The 24,399-nt window shown below is 50.8% G+C and overlaps 1 protein-coding gene across 1 annotated transcript; it reads left to right on the forward strand.

The window, feature by feature from the left end:
- The first annotated feature begins 8,721 nt into the window (after window positions 1–8,721).
- LOC135293209 (putative mitochondrial transporter UCP3) lies at window positions 8,722–18,981 on the forward strand. The gene is made up of 8 exons (XM_064407197.1): window positions 8,722–8,815; window positions 14,560–14,806; window positions 17,043–17,181; window positions 17,316–17,526; window positions 17,715–17,912; window positions 18,080–18,181; window positions 18,262–18,442; window positions 18,551–18,981. Exons 3-8 carry the CDS (start codon window positions 17,056–17,058, stop codon window positions 18,654–18,656), a joined length of 924 nt encoding a protein of 307 aa, XP_064263267.1. The 5' UTR covers window positions 8,722–8,815; window positions 14,560–14,806; window positions 17,043–17,055; the 3' UTR covers window positions 18,657–18,981.
- Window positions 18,982–24,399: the final 5,418 nt, after the last annotated feature.

Below are 24,399 nucleotides of genomic sequence, written 5' to 3' on the forward strand. Positions count from 1 at the left end.
TGGAGATCACCCAGTCCCAGCCCCGGCCCAGGCAGGGTCACCTGCAGCAGGTGACACTGGAACATACCCATGTGGGTTTGGGATGTCCCAGAGGTGGAGACTCCAGGCCCTCCCTGGGCAGCTGTACCAGGGCTCTGCCCCCTCCATGGACAGAAGTTCTTCCTCACACTGAGGTGGAACTTTTGTTACAGTTTATGGCTCCTATCATCTACATGGTACTCATCACCTAGCACATTTGTGGACTGATATGCTCTTGTTTTAGATACGCTCAGGAAAGGGAGAAACAACAAGAGTTAAAACAAATTTTTATACAGGGTATATGTTATATTCTCCATACATGTATATAAAATTACGCTGAGTCGCTGCTCCCAGGGCTCTCAGGAAGTTGATGTGCTTTAATCTGCGTTACTAGGGGAAAATGATGGTGTACCCAGTTTGGGGGGATTGGTCGTGGTTTTTAATGTTTCCAGGCTTGTACTTCTGGGTGATGACTCACATAGAAGTTACACTGAAAATCAAAATTCGTTCTGCTGGGCTCATGCGAGGTCTGTGCAGTAATGATCTGTAGCAGCTGCTCTCCAGGCTCCTGCTTTCCCGTGGCTCAGTTCCTGGCTGTGTGTGCCCTCTCCTGCAGGTGTTTATCCGCTGTTCCGGTGCAACGCCGTGGACCTGGCCGGCGCCGCTGTGCGCGTTCACGTCAGCCTCGGCCCCTCCGCCCTGCCCAGGCCTCCCTGTGCCCAGCAGTGCAGCAGCAGTGAGGATGGAGGCTCGGGGGAAAGCCCTGCTCTCAGCCAGCAGGTCTCTGACAAGCAGCAGGTGGACGTTGTAGGCTCAGGGATCACCAACGGAGAACCGCAGGAAGAAGACGAGATGTTCCTGGAAAACACAGTTGCTGTCAATATCCTGGTGGAAAGAGCAATGCATCTAAGTTTAAAAGGTAACATCTCACACCCTTCCTTTTCTGTCTTTCTTTTTTCTTTCTTTGTTTTCTGTTTCTTTGTTTGCCTCTGAGATCTGTTCCTACTCCAGCAGAGTGAATGGCAGGGACTGATTTTTCACTTGGCTTTGTGGTGTTGCAGCCCCAGTCACTGTGTAAGTACAGGGAGAGCAGGAGGCTGAACTACACAGCCTGTGTTCATTAATAAACTACAAAATATAAACAATTTAATGTTACCTGTTAGAGATGACAGCTGAATTCTGAAATTAAGCACTGTCTGAATAGCTCAACTCCAGGTTAAGCATTGGCTGAATAACTAAACCCCAAGATGCCCCTATCTCATGGACTCCTGAAAATTAACACATAATAAATTTGTAAACTGCCTCACTGTACTCAGCTTTTCTTCCCTGATAACACAGCTAAGAGTCAAATGCAAGCCATGATTTAAGGATATGTAATTCTAAAAGAATCTGAGTCCTGCACATGCATTTTTATAATAATTCTAGAATCTTCTGGAATTCATAGTCTTTGAAAAACTGGTGCAATTTTGTTTTTTATTGCAAAGTTTTTGATGATATAAATAAGGCTTCTTTTGAGTATTGCAGAAATATTTAAATACTGCTGTCTTGCAGCATGGAGAGTAGCTCAAGCACTCAGGACCTGGGTTGTATTTCTAGTTTTACTTCTGACTTCTTAGATGGCCTTGGGCAAATGGTTTTTCTGTTTCTCCCTTGAATATTCCAGTTTCTGCCCTGTGAAAGGTTCATGTAATATTTGCTTCCATTGTAAACATAACATGCTGTCAGCTCCACCAGGGAAAAAGAGTATTATCTAGATGGTGGATTTCTTTGCCAGCTGTGTGGTCTTAATTTCTGAACTGCCTTTAGATGTTGTTGTTGTTATTAATTAAAAGATCTGTGTGTAATTCTCTGCCATTTCAGGAAGTCCCTTGACAGAGCGGGAAGTGGCAGCCCCCAGCAGCTGTGTGTCGTTTGCTGTTGCTGGAGCAGATGCTCCAGTAACCACTCCAGTGGTAGGAAATACAGACTCCCCAGTCTGGGACTTCCAGCAGCAGGCAAGGTGAGAGATGGGGATTCACAGACACTCCCTGGGTCTGACAGCCAGGCAGCTGTGAAAAGGACTTACGGTTGGGGGCTTTTTGGCTCAGACCTGGATATCTGAGCTTAAATTTAAAAAGATGAATTGCCTGCTTCAAGGAACCTCAGCAGATCAAGCCATTCATGGCAGTATTCAGGAATTAACCTGTGTGATCCAATCTCGTGTCTCCTCCAGTGTTTCTAAGATCTGAATCCCTTCTAAGAACTTAAAAACTGTTCTACATTTAACACTTCATTTTTCTTTTTTTTTTTATCTCCAGCACTGAACTTCACACATTACAGCTTTGAACCATAACTCCAGTGCTTTACTGTCACTGTGATACTGAGCTATGAAATAGTCTGTGTTTCTGTTTCTTTACAATTTCTTTGTCCTATCTTTTAAATGTACAGCAAGAGTGAGGAGAAGGAAATACTTCTTGGATAAGCAGAAGCCTAAACTATGTAGAGATGTATTGTGCTTTGAGACTCAATAGTTTTGGGGTTTGTTTTGTTCCTGCCCCATCGGTACAGAAAGAAACTGGTTTGTCTGGGAAGAAAAAATGGCACTGAAACCTCAGAAGTATTTCACTGCTTTTTTCTGTTTTGCATAAAATACTATGTTTTTCTTCCTAACAGATTATCCAAAGAGCTTCTCCTGGATCCACAGCAAACCTTGGTCTTCAAAGTGTGGCATAAAGCAGGTAAAGTTTGTGGCGCAGTATTAAGAGGAGTGTGTTTTCTGCATCCCCTTCCTTAGGTTTCTTGTATTTCCTGCTAAGAAAATATATTCTGTCAAGTGAATAGAAGAGCAGAATTGTAATGCCATCTTTTGCCTTGTACAAGAAGAATGCTAGAGATAAATACCTATAGATTTTCTGGCCCTTTGCATCCTCCTTTTCCCATTAATCATTTTACAGGATTTGGTTCATCCTTATTCTCTCTGGTTTTATTTTGGCAGTGCTGTAGAGGTTGGATTTTCCTGCTGAAAGAAATTCTTAACTGATTCTTTCATGTCCTGTTTGTTGTTGCTGCACTTGGTTGAAGTGTGGGCAGCCAGTTAGCCAAATACTTCTATTTCTTTCTTTTTACATATTGAAGTTCAGCTGTCTGATTTTTACTTCAAAAATAAAGTTCCTGTGTATGCTGGGCACTGTGTGTACACAGTGCTTCTCCTGCCATTCCCTCTCCCTGCCCTGGCCTTTCACTGTTCTGCAGGGATGTTTTTAGCTGAACATAACCCAGGTCATCCACATAAAATCCCCCTTTTGGACAGGATTGTTCTGCACCTCGGGTCAGCTTCCAGGCCATGTTTCCAGGGCTGTGTTTTAGCATTCCTAAAAATGAGTGATGTCAGTGTGCATGTGCTTTGTGTCCTTCTTCCCCAGAGTCGGAGCGAGTGATAGGATTTGCATCCGTGGACCTCTCTCCTCTCCTCTCTGGCTTCCAGCTGGTGTGTGGCTGGTACAACATCACAGACTTCAGCGGGCAGTGCCGAGGGCAGATTAAAGTGGCCGTGTCCCCTCTCCAAAATATAAATAACCTCAAAGAAGAAAGGCAGGCCAGGGCCCGAAGCCAGCCGGAAACTTCCTCGGTATGTTCTTCCATTTCCTCCCCTCTCACACTTAATTGGATTGCTAATAATCAGCACTCTGGCTTCCTGAGCAAATTCACAGCACTGTCATGGACTAGTCTGCATAAATGTACCAAAACCACCCAATTCCTTAGGAATTCTGCTCCAGGTTTCCATGGCAGCTGCTGGCCAGCGCTAGTTACAGCACCTCAACCAAGTCCTGAGCATCCCCCTGGCTTCACTCTGCTGTTGCTGCATGGGTGTGAGGGATTTTTTTTAGGAGAGTATTCTGTGTATTTGGATGTCTGGGAGCATGGCATCATTGTGTTTGCTGCTTTGGGTGAGAGCTCGTGCTCAAAAACATACAGTAGATTCAACTTTTCATTGGTTAGGAAACATCTAATTTGGCAGGAATCTGTTTTTCTGGGGTTTTCTTTATTCTCTACACTTCCCAGATATGCTTGGGTGTGTTACAGACATGTACTGCAGCCTTTATCCTACTTTCCATTGCTTTACTCTCTGATAGCATGGAAGGAGTGCTGGGAAATCATTTGAAAAATTAAAGCTATTTAGAAAGCCTGAGGTTTTGTTAGATCAGCAGGATAATACCTTAATTTCTCTTATTTTCTTATTGTGAAAGACTCACATACAGTGTTCCTTTTTCCTTTTCATCATAGGTGAAGATCAGCTTTCCAGCATGTCCTAGTAATTCTACAAGCTTGTCCAAGCAGATGTTGCATTCCTTGTCAAAGGAAGTCACTGTTCCTGCTCGAGAGCAGTAAGTCCACAGGCTGGCAACCTTTTTGGTTGTTTTCAGGTCTCAGAAGTACCTCTCTCAATTGGAAGTCTCCAATTGACTCTACTGGAAAAATGGAACACCCTGTCAGTGTGTCCACTGTGTCTGGGCTTAAAAATTAGTGGCCATTCCCTTTCCCAGTGAGAGAGAGGTGCAGGAGGTGACAATCCTGGGACAGGTTCCTTTTGGCACAGCCCAGATGTTTTTTTCCCTGTCATTGATACTTCCTGATTTGTTTCATTTGCACCCTGGTAAATAAGGATTTAAATGGTGCCATTGTTGAAGCTGGCAGGTACTTTCTCCAGGCCCTGATAAGAATAAGGGTTGTGTCTGTATTTGCTTTTATTTTTAGGAAGTTTAAATTAGAATAGAGTATTCCTGATGCATCCCCCTTATTTTGCCTTAATTTCTGTCCATGACCAGTGAATGGCAGCTGGTGAAATGCTGTAGTATTGCATATTGCAGGAGGGGGACTGTCAGATATCCTGCAGTAATTCCTGCTTTCTGTCCCTTCAGATGAGTGAGAGTGTCTTAGTTTATTATTTGTTTATTCAGCATGCAGAGATGATCCTCTTCCCATATGTGTCTTTGAAGTTTGGAGAGACTGTGGGCGACCACTGTGGGATCTGAACAACTGGCTTGGGAGCTGCCAGCAGGCACGGAGAGCTCCCTACCAGCCCCACTATTAACCTGACTTTGGCATAAATCTGAGACAGTAAATGACATTCCTGTGCACATTTGGAAGAACTCGTTTCATCCATCGGTGGCTCTTTAGTGGATTTCAGGACACGGGCTGTTCTTAGGTGGCAGAGTTTGCACAGTGGGCAGTTCCAAGCCGGTTTCTGGTGTTAAACAGAGGCCTGTTTTCAGCAGGGTTGGCCCCCCTGGCACGCAGACGCCCCGGCACGAGGAGCACATGCAGAACGTGCGCCGATTCCACGAGTCGCTGCAGCAGGCGGGCGGGAATGGGAGTGCGCACCGTGCCCGGCGGGACGCGGCTCCGCCGGCCTCGCGCGCCGCGCTCCTCACCGCGCTCAGGTACCCGCGGGCTGGGGGCAGGGGGAGCTGGGAGTGAGGGATCCGTGCTGGGGAGCTGGGAGTGAGGGATCCGTGCTGGGGAGATGGGAGTGAGGGATCCGTGCTGGGGAGATGGGAGCGAAAGGGTGCAATAACCACGAAGAGATTCCGGTGTCGTTCACAGCGGGTTGAGGCCAGGCTGGAAAATCAGGATGTTTCTCCTCCTGCTAGAAGCAATGTGCTCTTTACTAGATTCTAGGCTTAAAAGAGGTATAAATTTAGAAAAATAGTATTTATTATCTGTAGGAATAAGGAATGAAAGAGGCTTCCTGAGGTTCTTCATCCCTACCACAAGCAAAGTATCTTAAAATCCCTAGATCTTAAACACATAGAAGTCCTTGGATTTTTATGAAGCTCAACCTTAAGTAAAATTATATCCTTGGCTTTTTGATTCTTATTAGAAGGTCATCTCAAATCCAACTCCTTTGATTAAGTAAGTTTAGAACTAGCTCTTTTTTAGCTTCCAGCCCAAGTTTCATAGCCAAGTCAGAATTTATTCTGGAGTGTTATCCTCTTGCTTAGAGCAGCCTCAACAATTGCCTACTGATCTGCTTTTCAATAAAAACCTTTAATCTTTTATTTGCATGTTTACCTGTTGTTGGCTAGAATGATCCAGCTTAAACCCAACTGCCACAGGCTCATTTTCCCTCTCTGACCAATTTTTTTACCACTGCTTGCAGAAAGAACTTGAGTGAGCTGGATGAGGTTCAGAAATACTTCAGTGAGAAGCTGACCAGGTCTTTCCCTGACTTCAGCACATCCAAACCAGGCCAGGAGGAGCGGGAGAGTGACCATCAGGGCTCCATGAGCAGAGAAGTGGATCCCAAAGGCTGCCATCTTTTGGAAAAATCTAGTCAGTTGGTGTCTCAGGTCAGCAGCCTAATCAATGGTGAGTTGTTGCTGTGAGTAGCAAAGTGACAAGGAGATCAAATCCCTGCTGGTGCTTTTAAAGTAACTTACCAGGGCAGAGAATAAACTGGAGCCCAGAGCTGCAGTTGCTGCCGGTTGGAAAGTTATTCCATGCTTTTTCTGCCCATGGCTTCCTACAGGGAAGCAGCATTTCCAAGAGATGAAGGGCACATCCCTGTTATGCCAGAATTTGCCATTCTTCTGCTACTTTGATCTTCTTTTTTCCTGCTCTTTATTCTCCAAGGCTTTGCTCTTTTTATTTCCTTTCTCATCCTTAGCAATTGTTTTTACTGCTTTTTTACATGCCTTCCTCTACAGTCTGTTCCTGACTCTTCCTCCTCCATTTCCAAATGTCCCCCACCATTCCCTTGGAGCAGGACTTGCCTCACAATAGTTGGTCACTTTACCTAATACTGGTGACCTCAATTCTCAGAGGATGCAAGCAGTGAATAGGATCTGCTCACTGCAAACCAAAAATAAGTGATTGTGGCTTTTTAAAGAATTTACAAAATTTCCCATTAATTTCATCCTCAGTGCTTCTGTTTTTCCTTAGCATTTCTGTTCCTCTGGCCTTGTCAGTGGGAAGCAGAGCAGAACACGCTCACATCAGCAGTGTTTGCAAAGCTGTGCATGTTTAGCTCCCAACCATCCTTACATCTAGGACTTTCTGCCAAAAACCCACATAAATCAGACATAAGCTGAATTGTTGCTCCGTGCATTTACTGGTGCTCTTTTTTGTTAACCAGACTTGCAGACCATAACTAAAAATAGCAAGGAAGCTTCTGACGTGCCTCAGGAGAGCAGCAGGAAGCTGGGTGCTTTGACTGTACCCATCTGGAAGCAGGAAGGAGGCAGTGAAGCTCCTGGAGGCCAACTGGAGATGCCAGATATGCCAGCTGGAGATGCCAGTGTTCCCTGTGGCCATGCCAGCAGACCCGTGTTTGAGAGACACATGTTGCACCAGCTCCTAGGCCCCATCATCCCTGAAGATGAGCATCCAGAGGGTGTTGTCCAGGAAAAGGAAGGTGCTTTTGCCATCCAGCCTCACAGTGAAGAGGAGTATGAAGAAGATGTTATAGAACCACGGACTCTAAATGAGATAACCACCATGACAGACAGGACGAGCCCCTGGTCCAGCATGATCTCTGAAACAGGGCAGGGGCCTGAGCTGCAGCCTCTGGACCCCAGGGCTGGGGATCAGCATTCCATGGACGTGGGCTGTTTCCAAAGAGGGAACAGCAGCACCTTGTCCAGCATGCTGCAGGGGGACAGCCAGAGCGTGCTCAGCGCCCTGAGCCCACCCATGAGCCCCAAGGTGGGTGGGAACAGCCCCTGGGGAGCAGCAGGAGACTGCCAGACCTTCCCCAGAAGCACAGGAACAGCAGAGAGGGAGCTGCTTCTGCCATCTCAGCTGAGCCTCTGGAGCAGAGCACTGAGCACTGAACCCATAAAGAAAAGTGTGGAGTTCCCTGCAGGCTCCAAGGAACTGCTGCCATCCTCAGGAGACATGGGTTTGACCAATCAAAAAGCCACTGAGGAGGAGGAAGGTGCTGAGGTTGTAAATGGAGATCATCAGGGAAAGGAAGGAAGTGGCTCTGATGAGAACTGTGTTCAGAGTGTATCAGCCCAAGCTGGCTCAGAAGGAAACAGCGAGAGCTTCCCTGATGACAGCAGTGAAGACCCAGTGGAAGGCTCAGAAAACCCCATCAAACAAAAAATCTCTTTGTATCCTTTACACTTTTCTTAAACACTCTTGCATTTGATGACTCTTCTGCTTAGTTAGAGTCTCCCTGGCCTCAGGACAGAGAAATGTGCTATGTGAAGCTCTTCCCTGGGAAATTAATCCAGAGCTGGTGATCTAGGAAGGTGTTAGAGGACCCCATTACTTTCTTGAAACTTATAGCCAACAAATTTTGTGATTTGTGAGAGTCACTTCATTTTGGGTAGTTCCTACATGGCTTGTTGCATTTTCTCTCCCTGTTATTTTTCCCCATGTGTTGGAGCTCTTGTGTTTCTCGTGTATCAAAAGAAACGTGCTTTATTTTGATTTTAAAATACTTGTTAATGTTTCTTGCACAAATTACAAATCTTGGAGTGAGTGTTGGAATCTTTGCAGGATGAAGTCCTCTGCAGATTTGTGAGGTATTGTTTTAATGTGGGTCAGTGTCCCATGCTCTGTGAGCCCAGGTGAGAGAACCACGTGTTCAGAGCAATGGAATAATGATTAAAACAAATGAAATTTGCTGTTTAGGACCTGTTAACAGCTGAGGCTTTTTCCACACCTGGACCTCTGTGCAACTGCAGGTTGTTCCTGAACAGTTCTGCTCAGATCTGATCCTGTTGTTCCCAACTTCTTCCTTCCACCCCAGGAGATGGAGGCCTCCATGAGACTGCTCTGCACTTCTTCCCACCCTTCCACACCTCCAAAAGTAAGTATGGGATGTCCTTTCCTTTATTGTCCAACTCAGTCCATTCCTTGAAGCAGGAACAAAACTTCTCCCTTCCTTGGCCTGCCAGCACTCAGCTTAGATGTGATGGCTTCCAGCAGAGTCAGGGGGACTCTTCCTGACACCTCTTCTCTCCGTGAGAATGGATTTAGCATCCATGGCTGTGTTCTCTGTGATCCTGATGCCTTTATATCCACCAGCTGTTGAGCATGCTCAGGAAATGCTGCTCCATCAGGGGCAGTGGCAGGTTCTCACTCTGCACCTCTTTGTGCTTTAATGTGGGGTGACATGCCAGGTTCTGAGGAGCTCTGACTTGTGATTATGGCTCCAGTTTGTCTCTTTTAGACCAGGATGAAATGAGGGAGTTTGCAGCAGGAGGGGGTTCCTGGAGAGGTATCCTGTGATGGTTCTGTGACCCAGGGAGCAGAGGAATCCTTGAGTGATTGTTCCTCCTGCAGGAAAGCTGTGGATTGCTGGGGGTTTGCTTTTTTACGTTCATAAGGATTTATTTACTGCCAGAGGTTTGTGGCTCAGTTGTTTCAATGTCTACATATTTATCTTATTTTCGGTTCATAAAGAGGGATTATAAAAAAAGAGAGAGACTTTTTACAGTGGCATATAGTGATGGGGTAAGGGGAAGCAGTTTTAATCTAAAAGAGGGGAGATTTGGATTGGATATTGGGAAGAAATTGTTCCCTGTGAGGGTGGTGAGGCCCTGGCACAGGGTGCCCAGAGCAGCTGTGGCTGCTCCATCCCTGGAAATGTTCCAGGCCAAGTTGGATGGGACTTGGAGCAGCCTGGGACAGTGGAAGGTGTCTCTGCCATGGCAGGGGTTGAAATGAGATAAGCTTTAAGGTCCCTTCCCACCCAAACCATTCTGGAATTCCATGATCCTTTTCCAGCCCCAGCTCTGCTGTGGGTGTGGATCTGGGTGTGCAGCAGCTCTTTGTTTACCACTCCCAGACAGGGTGATGCCTCTCTTCCTCTCCAGATCAGCTATGAAACACTTCAAGGGACATTTATGTCAGTGGGAACAGCTTACCTGATGAATCAAAACAGACTCAGGCCCTAACAGCTCTGAAGTCACAGAAACCTCTGGTTTAATGCTGATACCAGCTTTACTTGAGCCCCCTGAGTGCAGCTCTGAGCTGAGCTGCTGGAATTACGGCCCTGCAAATTATTACTAATTAGGTTAAATCTTGGCAGTGCACTATTTGGATATTTTGATCTTACAGCACTTAATTTGAGGCTGGCTGGCACTAATCCTTTGCTGTAGCACTTATAGGATGGGCTGAGACAGGATTTGGTTGTGCCTTGTTCATCAAATTCCCTCTGCGAAGAACCAATTTTTCACTGCTACCAATGCATAGAGTTCAGAAAAAATGCTTCCTCATAGTTTTGTTTTTAACTGGCCTTTGGAACATCAGCTTCTAAATCTGGCCTTGTTTGGTTCTGCACAGGTCAGCAAACACCAAGCGTGGCAGCAGGGCTGAAACCCGAGCTGTCCTCTGGACATCACCTGAGCCCTCTCTCACTTGGCAGCTGGCAGCTTGTCTCCTGACCTTCCTGGTGCTCCTGCCACCTCTCCCTGGCTTGTCTGCCTCCCTGCTTTCCCCAGCTTCCCTCCTGGAATGACACAGCAGTGCTGAGGTGTGGAGCTGGGCAGTCACAGCGAAGGAGCTGGCAGTGTTTGAGACAAAAACCTGGTCTCAGCTCCTGCTGTGAGAGCACAGGGCCCTGAGGAGGTCAGGCTCAGCCTGGAGCTGTGACCACCTTCCAGGGATCAGAGTTTTGTAGAGCCTCACAAAACCTCTTTGTTTTTTACTTCTTTCCCCGTTACATCAGACTAACACTTCCCATTCTTGGTGTCCTTCCCAGCTCTTGTCTTCCACACTGCTCACCTGCTCTCAGGGGGGCTTAGAGGATAGGTTTGAAAAATCTGAGCGTTGATAAACTTTTCCATAAAATGGCAGAATCCCAGAATGCTTTGGGTGGTAAAGAATATCAAAGATCCTCTTGTTCCCCCCCCTGCCATGGCAGGGACACCTTCCACCATCCCAGGCTTCTCCCAGCCCCATCCATCCTGGCCTTGGGCACTTCCAGGGATCCAGGACCAGCCACAGCTGCTCTGGGCACCCTGTGCTAGGGCCTCAGCACCCTCAAAGGGAAGAATTCCTTCCCAGTATCCCATCTAACCCTGCCCTCTGGCAGGGGGAAGCCATTCCCCTTGTTCTGGCACTCCAGGCCCTTGGCTAAAGTCCCTCTCCAAATGCAGTGATATTCTTTTCCCTCTCACCTCTAGGAATATTCCAACAGAATAAGAAACTTAGATGGAAATCAGTTTTACTCAGAATAATTCATATTTGTGTATACCCAGACTTACCTTCGGTGTGAATTAGAAATAACACAGCCTTGGGCAGATTCACTAAAACAGGCATTTATATGTTCCAAAAATGCCAATGGCAGCAACAGCCAAAACATCCTTTCTTGGTTGTGTTGTTTCTTTTTGATCTGCTGGATCTTCCTGATTTCCTTGCTGGAAAGCAGGGGCAGGTGCCAGGGTGGGTTGTGGCCTGTTGACACAGATCTGCTCACCCTCCATCCCTGTGCACAAGCAAAGCTGCTGGCAAACTCGCTGGGCCACAGTGCTGAAACGTCCTCTGCCTCCAAGACTGGCATTCCTTGACCTTGGAGGAGGCTGTACCCCCACCATGACCTGTAACGTGCTCCTGAATCTGCTTCAGCCCAGCCCCTGGCACACAGGCACAGAATCATCCTTGGCTGGTTTCAGCGTCGCTGCCGTTCCTGCAGGGAGAGGAGCGGAGCGTGATCCTCGGGGCACGAGTCCCCTTTCCTCCTGCATCTTCCCCCTGGAACACGTGTGCTTCCTGGCTGAGCCCCAGGCACTTGGAGCCTGAGAGACAGACAGGGGGAACCTGGGATGGGCACTGACCCGAGCCTGTGCCGGGCTGAGGAGGGGTGTAAACACGACACTTCAGATGTGTGCTCTGGAAACTATGCAGGGCATCGAGCTGGCAGCCAGAAACTGCCTGGGAGATGGGCAGAGGAAGGGTTGGCATCCAGAAAAGAGCAAGGGAGCTGGGGAAGGGGCTGGAGAGCCAGGAGCAGGTGAGGCAGCTGGGAAGGGGCTCAGCCTGGAGAGAAGGAGGCTCAGGGGGGCCCTTGTGGCTCTGCACAGCTCCTGCCAGGAGGGGACAGCCGGGGGGGAACAGGGACAGGAGGAGAGGGAATGGCCTCAGATTGGGCCAAGGCAGGCTCAGGGTGGACATTTCTTTCCCCAAAAGGCTGTCCAGCCCTGGCACAGCTGCCCAAGGCAGCGGTGAGTCCCCATCCTGGAGGGATTTAAAGCTGTGTGGATGTGGCACTTGGGGACAGGGGATAATGGTGGCCTTGGCAGTGCTGAGGGAACAGCTCCATGATCTTACATGTCTTCTGCAACCTCAGGAATTCCATGAGTCTGTGGTTCTGGTCATCTCTCTGAGCTGGGAGTGTTAATGGTGCTTTGAAACCTCGCTCATTTTGAGTCACACCTGTACATGTGAAATAGCAGCAAAAGCTGGTGTTAAACCTCTCCCACAGCTGGAAGTTCCTTTTTAGGGAGGTCACTGGGATAGACACACACATCTTAACACCACTTCATCCTGCACGTGGGGCAATGGTAGGAAGATGGGAGGAGGTGTATTTTAGCTGCTGATCTCTGCAACAACATGCCAGTGGTGTGTTTTCCAAGCACACCTGGTTTCCTGGCTGTGGGAGCAAACAGACTGCTCTCCTTCACCTCAGTGACATCAGATAGCATCAGGCACCTGCTCTTGTGTTGTGGCTTTGGAGAACAGGGCATTTTAGGGTGTTAGATGTTGGGAGGGCATTATTGACTGTGAGGATAGGCAGGGCTGGCACAGGGTGCCCAGAGCAGCTGGGGCTGCCCCTGGATCCCTGGCAGTGCCCAAGACCAGGCTGGACATTGGGGCTGGAGCAATCTGGGATGGTGGAAGGCATCCCTGCCCATGGCAGGGGTGGCACTGGATGGGCTCTGAGGTTCTTTCCCACCCAAACCATTCTGGGATTCTGTTCCTTACGTTGAAAATGGGAGGTGCTGGCTCTCCATCCCTGGCTGTGCAGGACACGTGGCATGTGGGAAAGGGGAGCTGTGAGAGGCAGGAAATGCAGTTTCATGCACCTTTGAAAGAGAGTTAGCTGGCACGTTGGGGAAGTTTCCTAGAGAGATGTTTTCGGGTGTTGTGCAGAACTCAGGGATCAGCAGAGGGCCTGGTCACTGCCCCTCTCCAGCCACTCCTGACCTTTTGGCTGTTCCTTGGGCAGAAAACAGCGTGGGAAGAATGAGCTACTGTCCTGGTCTCTGGACAGCCCTGTCCGAGGGAGGTACTTTGCCCAGTAAGCAGCTCTTTCTGCTGGCTTTTAAGCTTCTGCTGTGACCAGGTCTGCATTTAATCTCTCTTGGCTCCTTGTATTTTGGTTTAGGAAATTCATCCTGGAGAACTGTTAAGAAGAAAGAAGGGCAAGCAAAGGTTCTCCTGATTATCCATGTCTGCTATTTCAGTGCAATAAGAACAGGAAGTCTTTTACCTGCAGGCTGTAATGCACAGGTCACCAAACACAAGGACTCACTTATTCCTGAAAAAGCCATTTCCCTCTCCAGACAGTGCATCTCAAAGTGCACAAAACAGGGTCCTGGAGCTGTTTCTCCTGGGAGGGAGCTGGGCACCTCAGGAGACCTTTCCCAAGGCTCAGAGAAGCAGCCCAGGGATGTAGGTGAAAGGCCAGCTCGGTGGATCAGTTTTCCAAAAGACCTTCCTGGCCCTCAGCTTCCTCCCTTAAAGGCTCCCGGAGCAGGATTGCTTTTCTCAGCGCTCCACAGGCTCAGCCCAGCTCTGAGCTAGCTGGGGGGAAATGTGTTCCTCTGTGTGCTGAAATCACTCATCTTCCAGTGCTGCAGGAGCACCAGGGACACAGCCAGGCTGCTGGCCAAGCACAGAGGAGAAGACACTGATTAAACCAGGGCTTTTCCTCTCGTGGGCTGCTGCCTTGGGCTCCCTGCAGGCAGCTGAGCCTGGCCCAGCCCATTTGCCATGGACTCACAGTGGTGGTTTGGGCTGGGAGGGACCATGAAGCTTATCCAGCCTCATCCCCTGCCATGGCTTCCAGTAGCCCAGGTGGCTCCAAGCCCCATCCAGCCTGGTCCTGGGCGCTTCCTGGGATCCAGGAGCAGCCACAGCTTCTTTAGGCACCCTGTGCCAGGGCCTCAGCACCCTCACAGGGAAGAATTTCTTCCCAATATCTAATCTAAATCTCTCCTCTTTTAGTTTAAACCCCTTCCCTGCCTTGTCCTGTCAGCAGGCTTAGGATTTGTTGTTGACAGAGCATTGCCTCTCCCCTGTGAGGTTTGGTCTTCAGGTTCTGGAAATTATAAAGTAAAATAATAATGGAAAGCCAAAATGCAGTCAGGTCCCAGTGACTACACCACTGCCATTCTTTGGCTTCATGCAGGGAGACTGGCCGGGGCTGGGCACTCAAAAGTTCAGAGGTCGCACACCAGAGCCCCATTCTGGGTTCAGATCGTTCTCTTTCTCACTGGGGTGGTTTTTTTCCTGTGTGTCTGACTTGTCACCCTCTGCACAGCCCCGTGGTTTGCCACGACACAAATCCAAGAGCTCTCACACGTGGTGCCTCTCTCCCCAGAGCAGGAGTGCAGCAGTGCCGGGAGGAATCCCCTACCGAAGAGCAAACCGTCCCAGGCCCAGCCCCGAGCTCTCTGAGGAGGAGGCCAAAAGAATCGCCAGGATCTTCTCTGCTCAGCTCTCCAAGAAGGAATAGTGCTGGCACAGCAGAGCTTCCAAAGCCATGGCCGGATGCACGGGCAAAGGAGGAGCCCCCAGAAGAGGGGAGGTGGAAGCCACAGCTTTCAGGCTCTGCTTTTAGTTTGCCTAATTGGTTAGTTAATTGAAATCCCCGATTTAGAAGGGCTTAAAGCCTGTGGGCGCCCCCAGGGAGCTGTGTCTTGTAGGGGCAGGTCCCCAGTGAGACACACCTGTGTGGGTAACCCATGATCCATCTGCTCTCCAAGTAGTCCAGTTTTAGGATTTATTCCTGTGAAATGGCCCTTTCAAAAGCAATTGGTGAGCAACACAATTCTCTGCTTCCACAGGTGCCCAAAGTGCTTGTGTGAACAGAGGCTAAGGGCACCGTAAAATCTGGTGGGTGTACAAAAGAGGGTGACTAGAAAGATGAAACTTTTATATTTATATTTAAATTATTTTTGTACACCTTTCAGAGAACAGACTTCGATGCCAGCAGAGCTCAGTTATTTTTGTACTGCTCTCTCCAGCGTTTGTTTCAATAAAATTCCCCTGGTTTCTTGTCAGCCTGTGCCAAGTGTCCCTATGCCAGGGCAGGAACCTTTCCTCAACAGTAGACTGGAGTCTCTCCCACATGAGCTTCCAGGTCAGAGAAACCCTGCTGGAATCAGGGGTGGCCAGGAGCACATGGAAAGGAGAACAGGGCTTTGCCAAGGAATTGAGTGTCACCATGCAGCACAGCCCCCTGTGGGCTAAGTCACTTCCAGTCTGAGCTGCTTTTCAAACCACACGTGGAATTCAGGATTTCAGCAGCCAAAGGACCAGCATCCCTTTTTTCTCACACTTCTGCAGTGTTGTTTTTCCCAGGGGACGCCCTGAATGCGTCAGTCACTGCTGGCACAACTTGCCCTGTGCTTGTGGCCCCCTTTCCCTGCCCTTCCAGGGTCGGGATGGAAGGTAAAGGCACCCAGTGTCCCCTGGAAGGACAGGAGTGACGTGCAGGCTGCTTTCTCCTGGTGGCATCCCCAAAAAAGACTCAGGCAGGATGCCAGCTGGGCTGGGATGACTGCCATGGCCGAGGTCACAGCACTGACCCTGAGCTATATCTTGGGCATGAGGTAAACAGAGTCTTCCTTCCAGGTTTGGGTCAGCCGTGGAGCCGGGCAGGAAAACAAGGCAGGAGCCAGCTAAAGAGGCCTGTCAGTGCCAGGCAGCTTTTGTCTGGAGCCCAAGGGATGGAGCAAAGGTGGCTCCAGGGTGTCAGGACCACAGTCCTCCTCGTGCAAGGCGAGCTCAGGCACGAGTGGAGGCTCGCAGCACATCCTGAGGCACATCCTTTCTGCATGTGGGGCTAATGAGCACCAAGGGTTAAATACACAGAGTTTTTAAAAAAGGGAGGAAAAGGGGCCTTTCTTCACTCCACCTCGGCCTCCAGGCTCTTGTCCTGAGTCCAGTCCCTCCTGGCAGCGTCAGACCCAGTGCCCAGCCACGCTCCCAAAGGTGTCAGGGGTTTGATGGTGGGTTTCGCTCCAAGGTGCTCACCCCGCCCCAGCTCCACCTGAGCTCGGGGAACACATTCCACCACGCAGGGGCAATCCTGCTGGGAGCTCAGCAGCTGTCTAGGATGGATTGTGGCTCGTGGTCTGGTCGGACAAAGGGATCCAGCCTGCCCTGCACAAAGAGCTCAGTGCTGCACTGCCCCCAAACCACTTGTGAAGCTTTGGGGTGAGGGTTTTCTGCATCTCGTCCTTCCCAGAGTGGTTTTAGGGTAAAAACCGACATTCCTCCCCAGTCCAGTGCAGGGGGTCTGGGCAGGACCCCCCTCCCAATGGCTGAGCCCCGGGAGGGGGGCAGAGGGCTGAAACAGCCACCTCAGTCGGGTGCCAGGTGACCCAGCCCCATCAAGCGAAATGCCACCGGGGGAACGCTGTTTTCCTGTCACCCGATCCGTGGCTGCTGGAATGCCGCCCTGGGTGCTATATAAGGGTGGGGCCAGGGGCCGGCTCTCAGGGCACTGCCTGTGCAAGGCAGGAGCTGAACGCTGTGCCGAGGTCCCTACGGTGAGGCCACAGAGGGACATGGCTCCGGGCAGGTCACTCTGGGGGAGATGATCTCACCCAGCAACCCCTGCTATGGCTGGGGTGGGATAGGGAAGGGTGGGCATTGGTGATCCCCTGCTGAGCAAGCGCTGTGCCTCAGTTTCCCTGCGACAGAAGGGAGCAGACAGGGCAGGATACGGTTTTTGGGATTGACCAAAGCCACCAAGAGCCACCATGGCACATCATCACCTCCGTCGCCGAACAGGACGCCCACGTGAAGCCCTGTCCTGATGCACCCTGCTGGCTCCCCCACAAACCCTCCTCTCCTTCCAGCCCCTCTGCCACCATGGTGGGTCTGAAGCCCCCCGAGGTGCCCCCGACGGCCGCCATGAAGTTCGTCAGCGCGGGGATGGCCGGCTGCATCGCTGACCTGTGCACCTTCCCCCTGGACACCGCCAAGGTGCGGCTGCAGGTACGATTCCCAAAACCCCCGGGCAAGGGGAGCGCCTGGGGACGTGGCGTGGGGCTCTGCGCGGCACCTCTGCCATGGAGCTGGGGACACCTGGGGAGGAACGGAAGGTGGGTGATACAGTGGGCACCCCACAGATCCAGGGCGAGGTGAGGATCCCCCGCACCGTCAGCTCCGTGGAGTACCGGGGTGTTTTGGGGACGCTGAGCACCATGGTGAGGACGGAGGGAGCCCGCAGCCTCTACAGCGGGCTGGCAGCCGGGCTGCAGCGCCAGATGAGCTTCGCCTCCATCCGCATTGGGCTCTACGACTCTGTGAAGCAGCTCTACACCCCCAAGGGCGCTGAGAGTGAGTGTCCAGCACTTCCCTGCGCACCCCCTTCCTGAGGCACTGCCCTTTCCCAGAGAGGAACTCACCCTGGGGACACAACCCCCTGAGCTGGCCCTCCGTGAAGCACCACAGCCCACTCACCCTGGGGTCCCTGCAGGGCTGGGGGGCTCCACAGGGCCAGGAGTCCCAATACTTGTCCTTTCCAGACACAGGCATGGCCACGCGCCTCCTGGCCGGCTGCACCACGGGGGCTGTGGCCGTGGCCTGCGCCCAGCCCACCGACGTGGTCAAGGTGAGGTTCCAGGCCTGCGGAGCCCTGCCGGACAGCGCCCGCCGTTACAGCGGCACCGTGGACGCCTACCGCACCATCGCCAGGGAGGAGGGCATCCGCGGGCTCTGGAGAGGTAGGCGTGCACAGGCATGGGCGTGGGAATGGGACGCGGTGGGAGTAGAATGGAAGTGGCGACGAGGAGGGGAAGAAGGATGGGGGCAGCAGGGCTGGGGCACCTGCCCAGGGTGCTCCAGTGGGGGCTGTGAGCAGCGGTCCCAATGCCACCACCCTCCTGCGCAGGGACGCTGCCCAACATCGCCCGCAATGCCATCATCAACTGCGGGGAGCTCGTCACCTACGACCTGCTCAAGGACGCGCTGCTGCGGACACAGCTCATGACAGGTGAGGACGGCACGGGGGGACACGGCCAGGCGCCATCCTGTCCCTGCAGCATCCAACCCCCGGCTCTTCCCCACCTTTAGACAACATCCCATGCCACTTCGTGGCCGCCTTCGGCGCCGGGTTCTGTGCCACGGTGGTGGCATCCCCGGTGGACGTGGTGAAGACGCGGTACATGAACGCCAGCCCCGGGCAGTACCGCAACGCCCTGAGCTGCCTGCTGGCCCTGCTCATGCAGGACGGCCCCGCCGGCCTCTACAAGGGGTGAGTCCAGCACCTGCAAACCGGCTGCGATGACCACACGGGCTCCCCAAATTCCCCCACGTGCAGGCCTTTGGGGATGTCCCTTCAGCCCTGCTTTTTCCGGCACAGCTTCGTCCCGTCCTTCCTGCGGCTGGGCTCCTGGAACGTGGTGATGTTTGTGTCCTACGAGCAGCTGCAGCGCGTCATGGTGCTGGCACGGCCGGCCCTGGTCTGAGCCCTCGGCGCCTCTCGCCGGCCCAGCAAGCCTCAGCATCAATTATATTAATTGCCGAAGCGCCGGGGAGCAGCACAGCCACACACTCGGGGAGGGACCGGAGAGGCGCAAGGAGGAAGGATGTGTTCGAGGAGAAACGTGGGAGAACAGAGGTTTTCAGAGAAGAGTTTTAAGGGACGAAGGAAAAAATGTTTGTTGGCTTTCCAGCCGGGAAGAGCAGCACTTCCCGAGGGCAGTGGTGTGGGCAGGCGGGACCAAACTGGGGGCCGGGGAATTCCCTTTATTCCTTACTGGCGCTTCAAATAAACCGCCCCTATGGGGTCTGATCACAGCGTGGCTCAGGGTTTCTTTACCTTTTCGGGGTGTTCAGGGTCATTGTCCCAGCTCCACATGTGACACCAGCCAAGCTGACATTCTCTATCATTTCTGGGGCACTGAACAACTTCCCATTGATCTCTAAATATTCAGGTCTGTCACAGTCACAAACAGCAGCTCCACCTTCTGCCCTGCCAAGGCAGCAGATCCTTGACCCACACCAATCTCCCTAAAGCCTCAAATGGTCCCTTTTTAGGACAGTGAAAATGTACATCCTAAGCAGGAGAGGACACAGAATTCCCTTTCCCTGTTTTCCAAGCATAAGACGGCTGGGCATTACTTTCTTCCCACGGGTAACTGGCAGGAACAAGATTTCCTCTGCTATCACTCCATCTGTGGCACCCTCATTTGCCACAGATACTCGGTTCTATTTCAGGGACTCCCATCAGAAAACTGATGACTGCTGTCAGAAGCAAATTCCCGGGGCGGATTTTACTCCCTGGGGGCAGCAGGAATGACCAAGGACAGCTGCTGCCCCGGGAGAAGGCGGCGCGGTACCCGCGGGTCCGCCCTGCAGCGCGGAACGCGGGGGTCGCTCCCTGCGGCCGCCCTGTCCCTGCCGTGCCAGCGGCGGCTGTCCCGGGAACGGGAAAATCCCCTTGGCTCGGACAGCTGTGCCAGGAACGGGAAAATCCCCTCGGCTCGGGCAGCAGCGCCGGAGCCAGCGGGCGGTGCGTTCAGGTGCGCGGCCGGAGGGGACAGAGGTGCCCGGGTGTCACCTGGGTGGGGTGGCACCCGCAGGGGGACGTGTGTGCCTTTGGCACTGCTGCGTGGGAAAAGCTGCTGTGTGGGACCAGCTTGTCCCGGGACTCTGGGGTCGTGTTTCATGGGATAAAACTGTGCCGCCTTCCCAGCTGCGGTGACAACGTTCTAAGGGATGGGCTGAGCTCCGTTTTCCGGGAGACAGCGGGATGGGTGTCCCTGTGCCCACCCCACGAGTCCCAGGGAGAAGCTGCTCCTGTGGCCGAGGGCCAGTGGGGAAAACTGAACATTCCTGATGGAAACCGATGGAAAAACAAGTTTGGTTTGGTTTTGGACTTGACATTTTCCCCCTGACCCCCACCTAATCCGGGTGTTCTGCCTTTGGGAACAGGAGACAGAAGGGGGAATGGGAAAAAGGATTATTTGTTACCCCAAAAGGGACGAGCTTATTTCTATTTATTTCCTGATACAGCTGGAATGATTTGGGTCTCAGGAGGCACCTGGGAGCCTCATTTTGAGTCCTGGGTGGAGCCGTGGTTATAAAAGGGGTAAAGGATGGCGGGAGGGGGGGCTCGGGGGGGAGAGGAGCAGTGGCTGGGATCAATGCTGCCGCGGGGATTTGCATCTGGAAACGGCCATCGGTTTCCTGATGGGAGTCCTGGAAGCAGAACTCCGTGAGAAATGGGAATACTGCAGCTGGAGCGCTGGGAGCGGAGAGTCTGCAGTGAACGCCTGGTGAGTCTCCTGATGCCCCATTAATGCTGTGCTGGCACCAGGTCAGCTCATTCCGATGTAAACTCTCTTCAAATACGCTTAAATTACAAATTGGGCTACAAAATGCACGTGGAGAGCTTCATGTTCCTAAGGGAATGCTGTTCACGGGAAAGCACGGGGCAGGATCAGCGCTGCAGCTCTTTCCAGGATGCCCTGGAGGGCTCTGGCTCAGGATAATCTGTGTGTAAGAGCTTCCCTGCCTGTGCTCGGCTGGGTCAGTCGCTGCGCTCCCAGGGAATCCCCGAGGTTGGAAAAGCCCTTTGTCATGCTGGAATGCCCCCAAGCGAACCCTCCCAAGCTGGGAGCAAAGCAGTGGCAGGGAGGGAAGTCCAAGAGGGTGGTGGGAAGGGTTTTCTCCCACTCTCGAGGCAGGGGTGGTTTTTAAATGTTTTGAATGCTGCAGCAGCCCCTCCCTACATGAGAGCTGCCTCCGCCCGGGTGAGTGTGAGGATGTCCAGCTCTTCCTCAGGGCTTGGAGCATGGCAGCGTGCACAGCTCATGTTAAATCTTGTTTAAATGTAAACTTTTAATATCAAAATACATTAAAACAGAGACTTTGAGGAAATAACATACAAGTCTGTTGCAAGCATGGGTACAAGCTGTCTTTATTAAAGATCCACGTTGATGGATATTTTGTCAAACCACTCTGGGGACAGAAAGTGTCCAAAGAGCTTAATTAACCCTTTGTATTCTGCTGGTAGGGCAGCGTCTGACCCCAGGTCTCGGGAGCTGTGTGGAGATTCCTCCCTGGAGCAGGGTCACCCTGTGGGGATGAGCCACAGGGATTCAGTCGTTGGACCAGGTGAGGATCTCTTTCTGCTTGGTGATTGCTTCTGCTGGATTTAATGTCACAGCTGCAGTGCTGCTTCAGTCCTGTGCCCTGGAACAGCACTTACAGCTCCTGTGCTGGGCAGGGAACAGCTCTGCTGAGGGAAATGGACCCGTAAAAAATTTTCAGAGTTTGACAGGAAATTCATATAGTATGTATCTGTCTGTAAACTTTGAGATAAGAAATGCTGACTTAGAGAGGCCATGGAATGGGACAGACATTGTTGAGAGAGAAATGGAGCTAGAAATGAGTTTTAAAGGATGACTTTGTAAATAAGACTGGATACTTTAGAGAAATAGAACTATGAAAGATGCATTGTAGTAAGATTCACGAGGGGTAATTTAGATTATTGGCTTTAAGGCATTTACAACATGGTGTGACAAAAGCTGATAGGACAAGAAATGCTTGTACTGTAATTAGGAAATAGCTGGCTTCTGATTGTGAAGGCCTGAATTATAACATCTGTATTGTCTCACCCTTCTCATGAGACTGAAAATGGAATAAAAAATTTCAAAATGCTTCTCAGTTAACTTATTTTTGAGTCAGAAAAGGGCATAATCTGATAAATTGGTACTTTGTCTGAGGAAGATTTATCAGATTAAGTCCTTTTCTGGCCCAGAGACTGAACAACTTTTATTCCATTTTCAGTCTCATGGGAAGGGTGAGACAGTGTTCCTAAACTGGAAAATTAAAAGTGAGGTGGGGAGGGAAAGTTGCTTTTAAGTATTGCTGTGGATTTTGGTATGTCAGGTGACCCTACCAAAATAGAATTGGAATAACTGAACTTCAGGACTCTGCACTTAATTCCTTTAATGTGTTTGTGTGGGTGCAGGAGATGCCAAATCCCAAAGCAATTCTAGGTCAGTAACATTAAGTGCAGCATCTTTAAATCCAAGTGCTCAGTGTGGGCTTTTCACATGGATGCAAACAGTGTAAAGGCCTTTCTTGTGCCCCAAAAGCCAACAGGAACCCGCCAGAAGCAGGCCTTCATTGCCTATCCGGGATTTCAGTTTGCTGTTGGATTCTTCCCTCCAATCTTCTCTCGGGTTTTTGTGCCAAAGGGGATCTGACCCCAGAGCCATGCAGGGTGTCTGCTGCCTTGATAAATGTCAATGAAATTTGCCAAGTCTGACAGGAAAGCAGAAACATCCTGGGGGTTGTTTGGCCAAGGACAGAACATGAAGATGCCCGTACTAGTAGTGGGTGTGAGTGCTGCCAGTTTTGGGTTGTGTGGTGCCTCTGGTCCCTCAGAACTCAGGGCAAGGCTGAGGCAAGGAGCAAAGCTGCAGGTGAGGGCAATTTGGGCTGTTTCAAACTGCTTGGTCCAGACATGGGAGTACTGGAAGGAGAGCTTTCCTCCTTCTTTCTCTCCATCACTGAGCAGAACACTAAGATGATGCTGCACTAAGCTCTCTCTGATGTGGATTGTTATTTGGTTGGTTTTTGGGGTTTTTTTCTGGCTTTTTAATGTATTTCTAAGTGGTGCAGTGAGGAGCAAGTGGCTGGGTTACATGACTTCTGACATATCACAGAAATGGGCATGCATGTGTGCACGTGCTTCCTGGCCAATCCAGGTGGGACGTACAAATCCTGAGTGAGGATTTCCAGCCTCAGCTACACGTGACACAGGCTTCAGGAAATGGCCTTGGCAGAATGGCAGCTGTGAAGCAAGGCAGAACTAAAATGCCTGTAAGCAGAAAAGCCAAGTGAAATGGTAATTATTGGTCCTGTGTGCACCTCTTGCCTCTGCCTGCTGTGAACACTTTGTGTTGCAGCTCAGTATTTCAGTTCATTTCAGTGTTTGGTTTGACTTTTGAGTGTAACTAAAACACTGGTCAGTTACTCTAAACAGCTCCCCTCCTTTACTGGACACAGCCCTGGAGTGGGACCAGACTCCCTCTTAGCCAGCAGGAATTCCCTGCTCCTCTGGAGAGGGGCTGAAGCCAAAGCTCAGGAGCAAAGGACAGCAACCCGGGGCATTGTGTCCTAGATGCATCCAGCACCGTGCATTTTCCATGTTCTCAGCACTGATGAATCTGAACAAGATTTATTTTTTACAAGATTGCCTGCTCCTTCACTTCTCCAGCTCTCCCCCGACACCTCCCCTGCTTCCCCTACTTTTATCCTTGGTGTGCCAAGCTCCTGCATCTCCCTGGCCCTCCAGATGTAGCTGGTCCTGGCTATGGCTGATAGAATATTATTTTTTTAGCAGCAATCCATTCTTTTAAAGAACACAAAGTTTTATTGATATAAACTATATCAATGCAGAAGTGTGTTTAGGAAATATATCCAAAGAAGGGATTCTGTCTTCCTGCTGTTCCTGTAGTTCTCCTTCGTGTTTTTACCTGGGCTGGAAGGATGTGCATGGCCTGCATTTATCACATGAAAGTGGTGTTACTAAATTTGTCCAGAAGTTCTGATTGTAGACACTCATTTTGTGACAGAAAACATTTTCGTTTCGCCTTTCCCCTGTTGTTTCCAGGTGCTGCCCAGGATGGCTCTCTGTGCAGTGCTCCCCAGGAGGAAGGGCAGCCTTTGCCTGGCCTGCACAGCTCGGGTGGATGTGACAGGGCTGCTGTGGCCTGACAAGGCATGAACAGCTGGCTGTGCTCTGGAGTGCCTTGAAACCTTTTTCTGTCAGGTTTTGGAGGGGTTTCTCTTTGGGACTTCTTGTGATGCAGCATCCTGGGTGTCCCTTCCTTTGTTCCAAGTCCAGTGGTAAAGGACTGACAAGTGAGGTCCTGGGATGAAAATAGTTCTGTTAATATTAGGCAAAGAATGCAATAAGAAAAATTAGCTTCCTTTTAATGTCTAAAATAGTTAGAAATAAAAATGCTGGAAATGGGCACTTTTATGTTAGCATTGGTATCACCTCTCATGGATAAAACCCCATAGTGAGCAGTCAGAGCAGAAATATGAAAGCTGGGATCCTTTAACTTCCGCAGTGGACTTCATTTTCTTTTCCTCCTCTCTTTCAGGACAGGAAAAATCATCAAACTCTCCCATCTTCGCCGAAAGCTTTGGCATCTAAGCAGCCAAAGCTAAGAGGCTTCAGCACCAGGG

Source organism: Passer domesticus, unplaced genomic scaffold, assembly GCF_036417665.1.
Source record: "Passer domesticus isolate bPasDom1 unplaced genomic scaffold, bPasDom1.hap1 HAP1_SCAFFOLD_87, whole genome shotgun sequence".
Classification (NCBI taxonomy): domain Eukaryota; kingdom Metazoa; phylum Chordata; class Aves; order Passeriformes; family Passeridae; genus Passer; species Passer domesticus.

Coding starts and splice junctions, on each gene's coding strand:
- LOC135293209 (XM_064407197.1), top strand. CDS start 17,056: ATGGTGGGTCTGAAGCCCCCCGAGGTGCCCCCGACGGCCGCCATGAAG. Junction 18,182..18,261: donor GCGGACACAGCTCATGACAG/GTGAGGACGGCA, acceptor CCCCACCTTTAG/ACAACATCCCATGCCACTTC. Junction 18,443..18,550: donor CCCGCCGGCCTCTACAAGGG/GTGAGTCCAGCA, acceptor TTTCCGGCACAG/CTTCGTCCCGTCCTTCCTGC.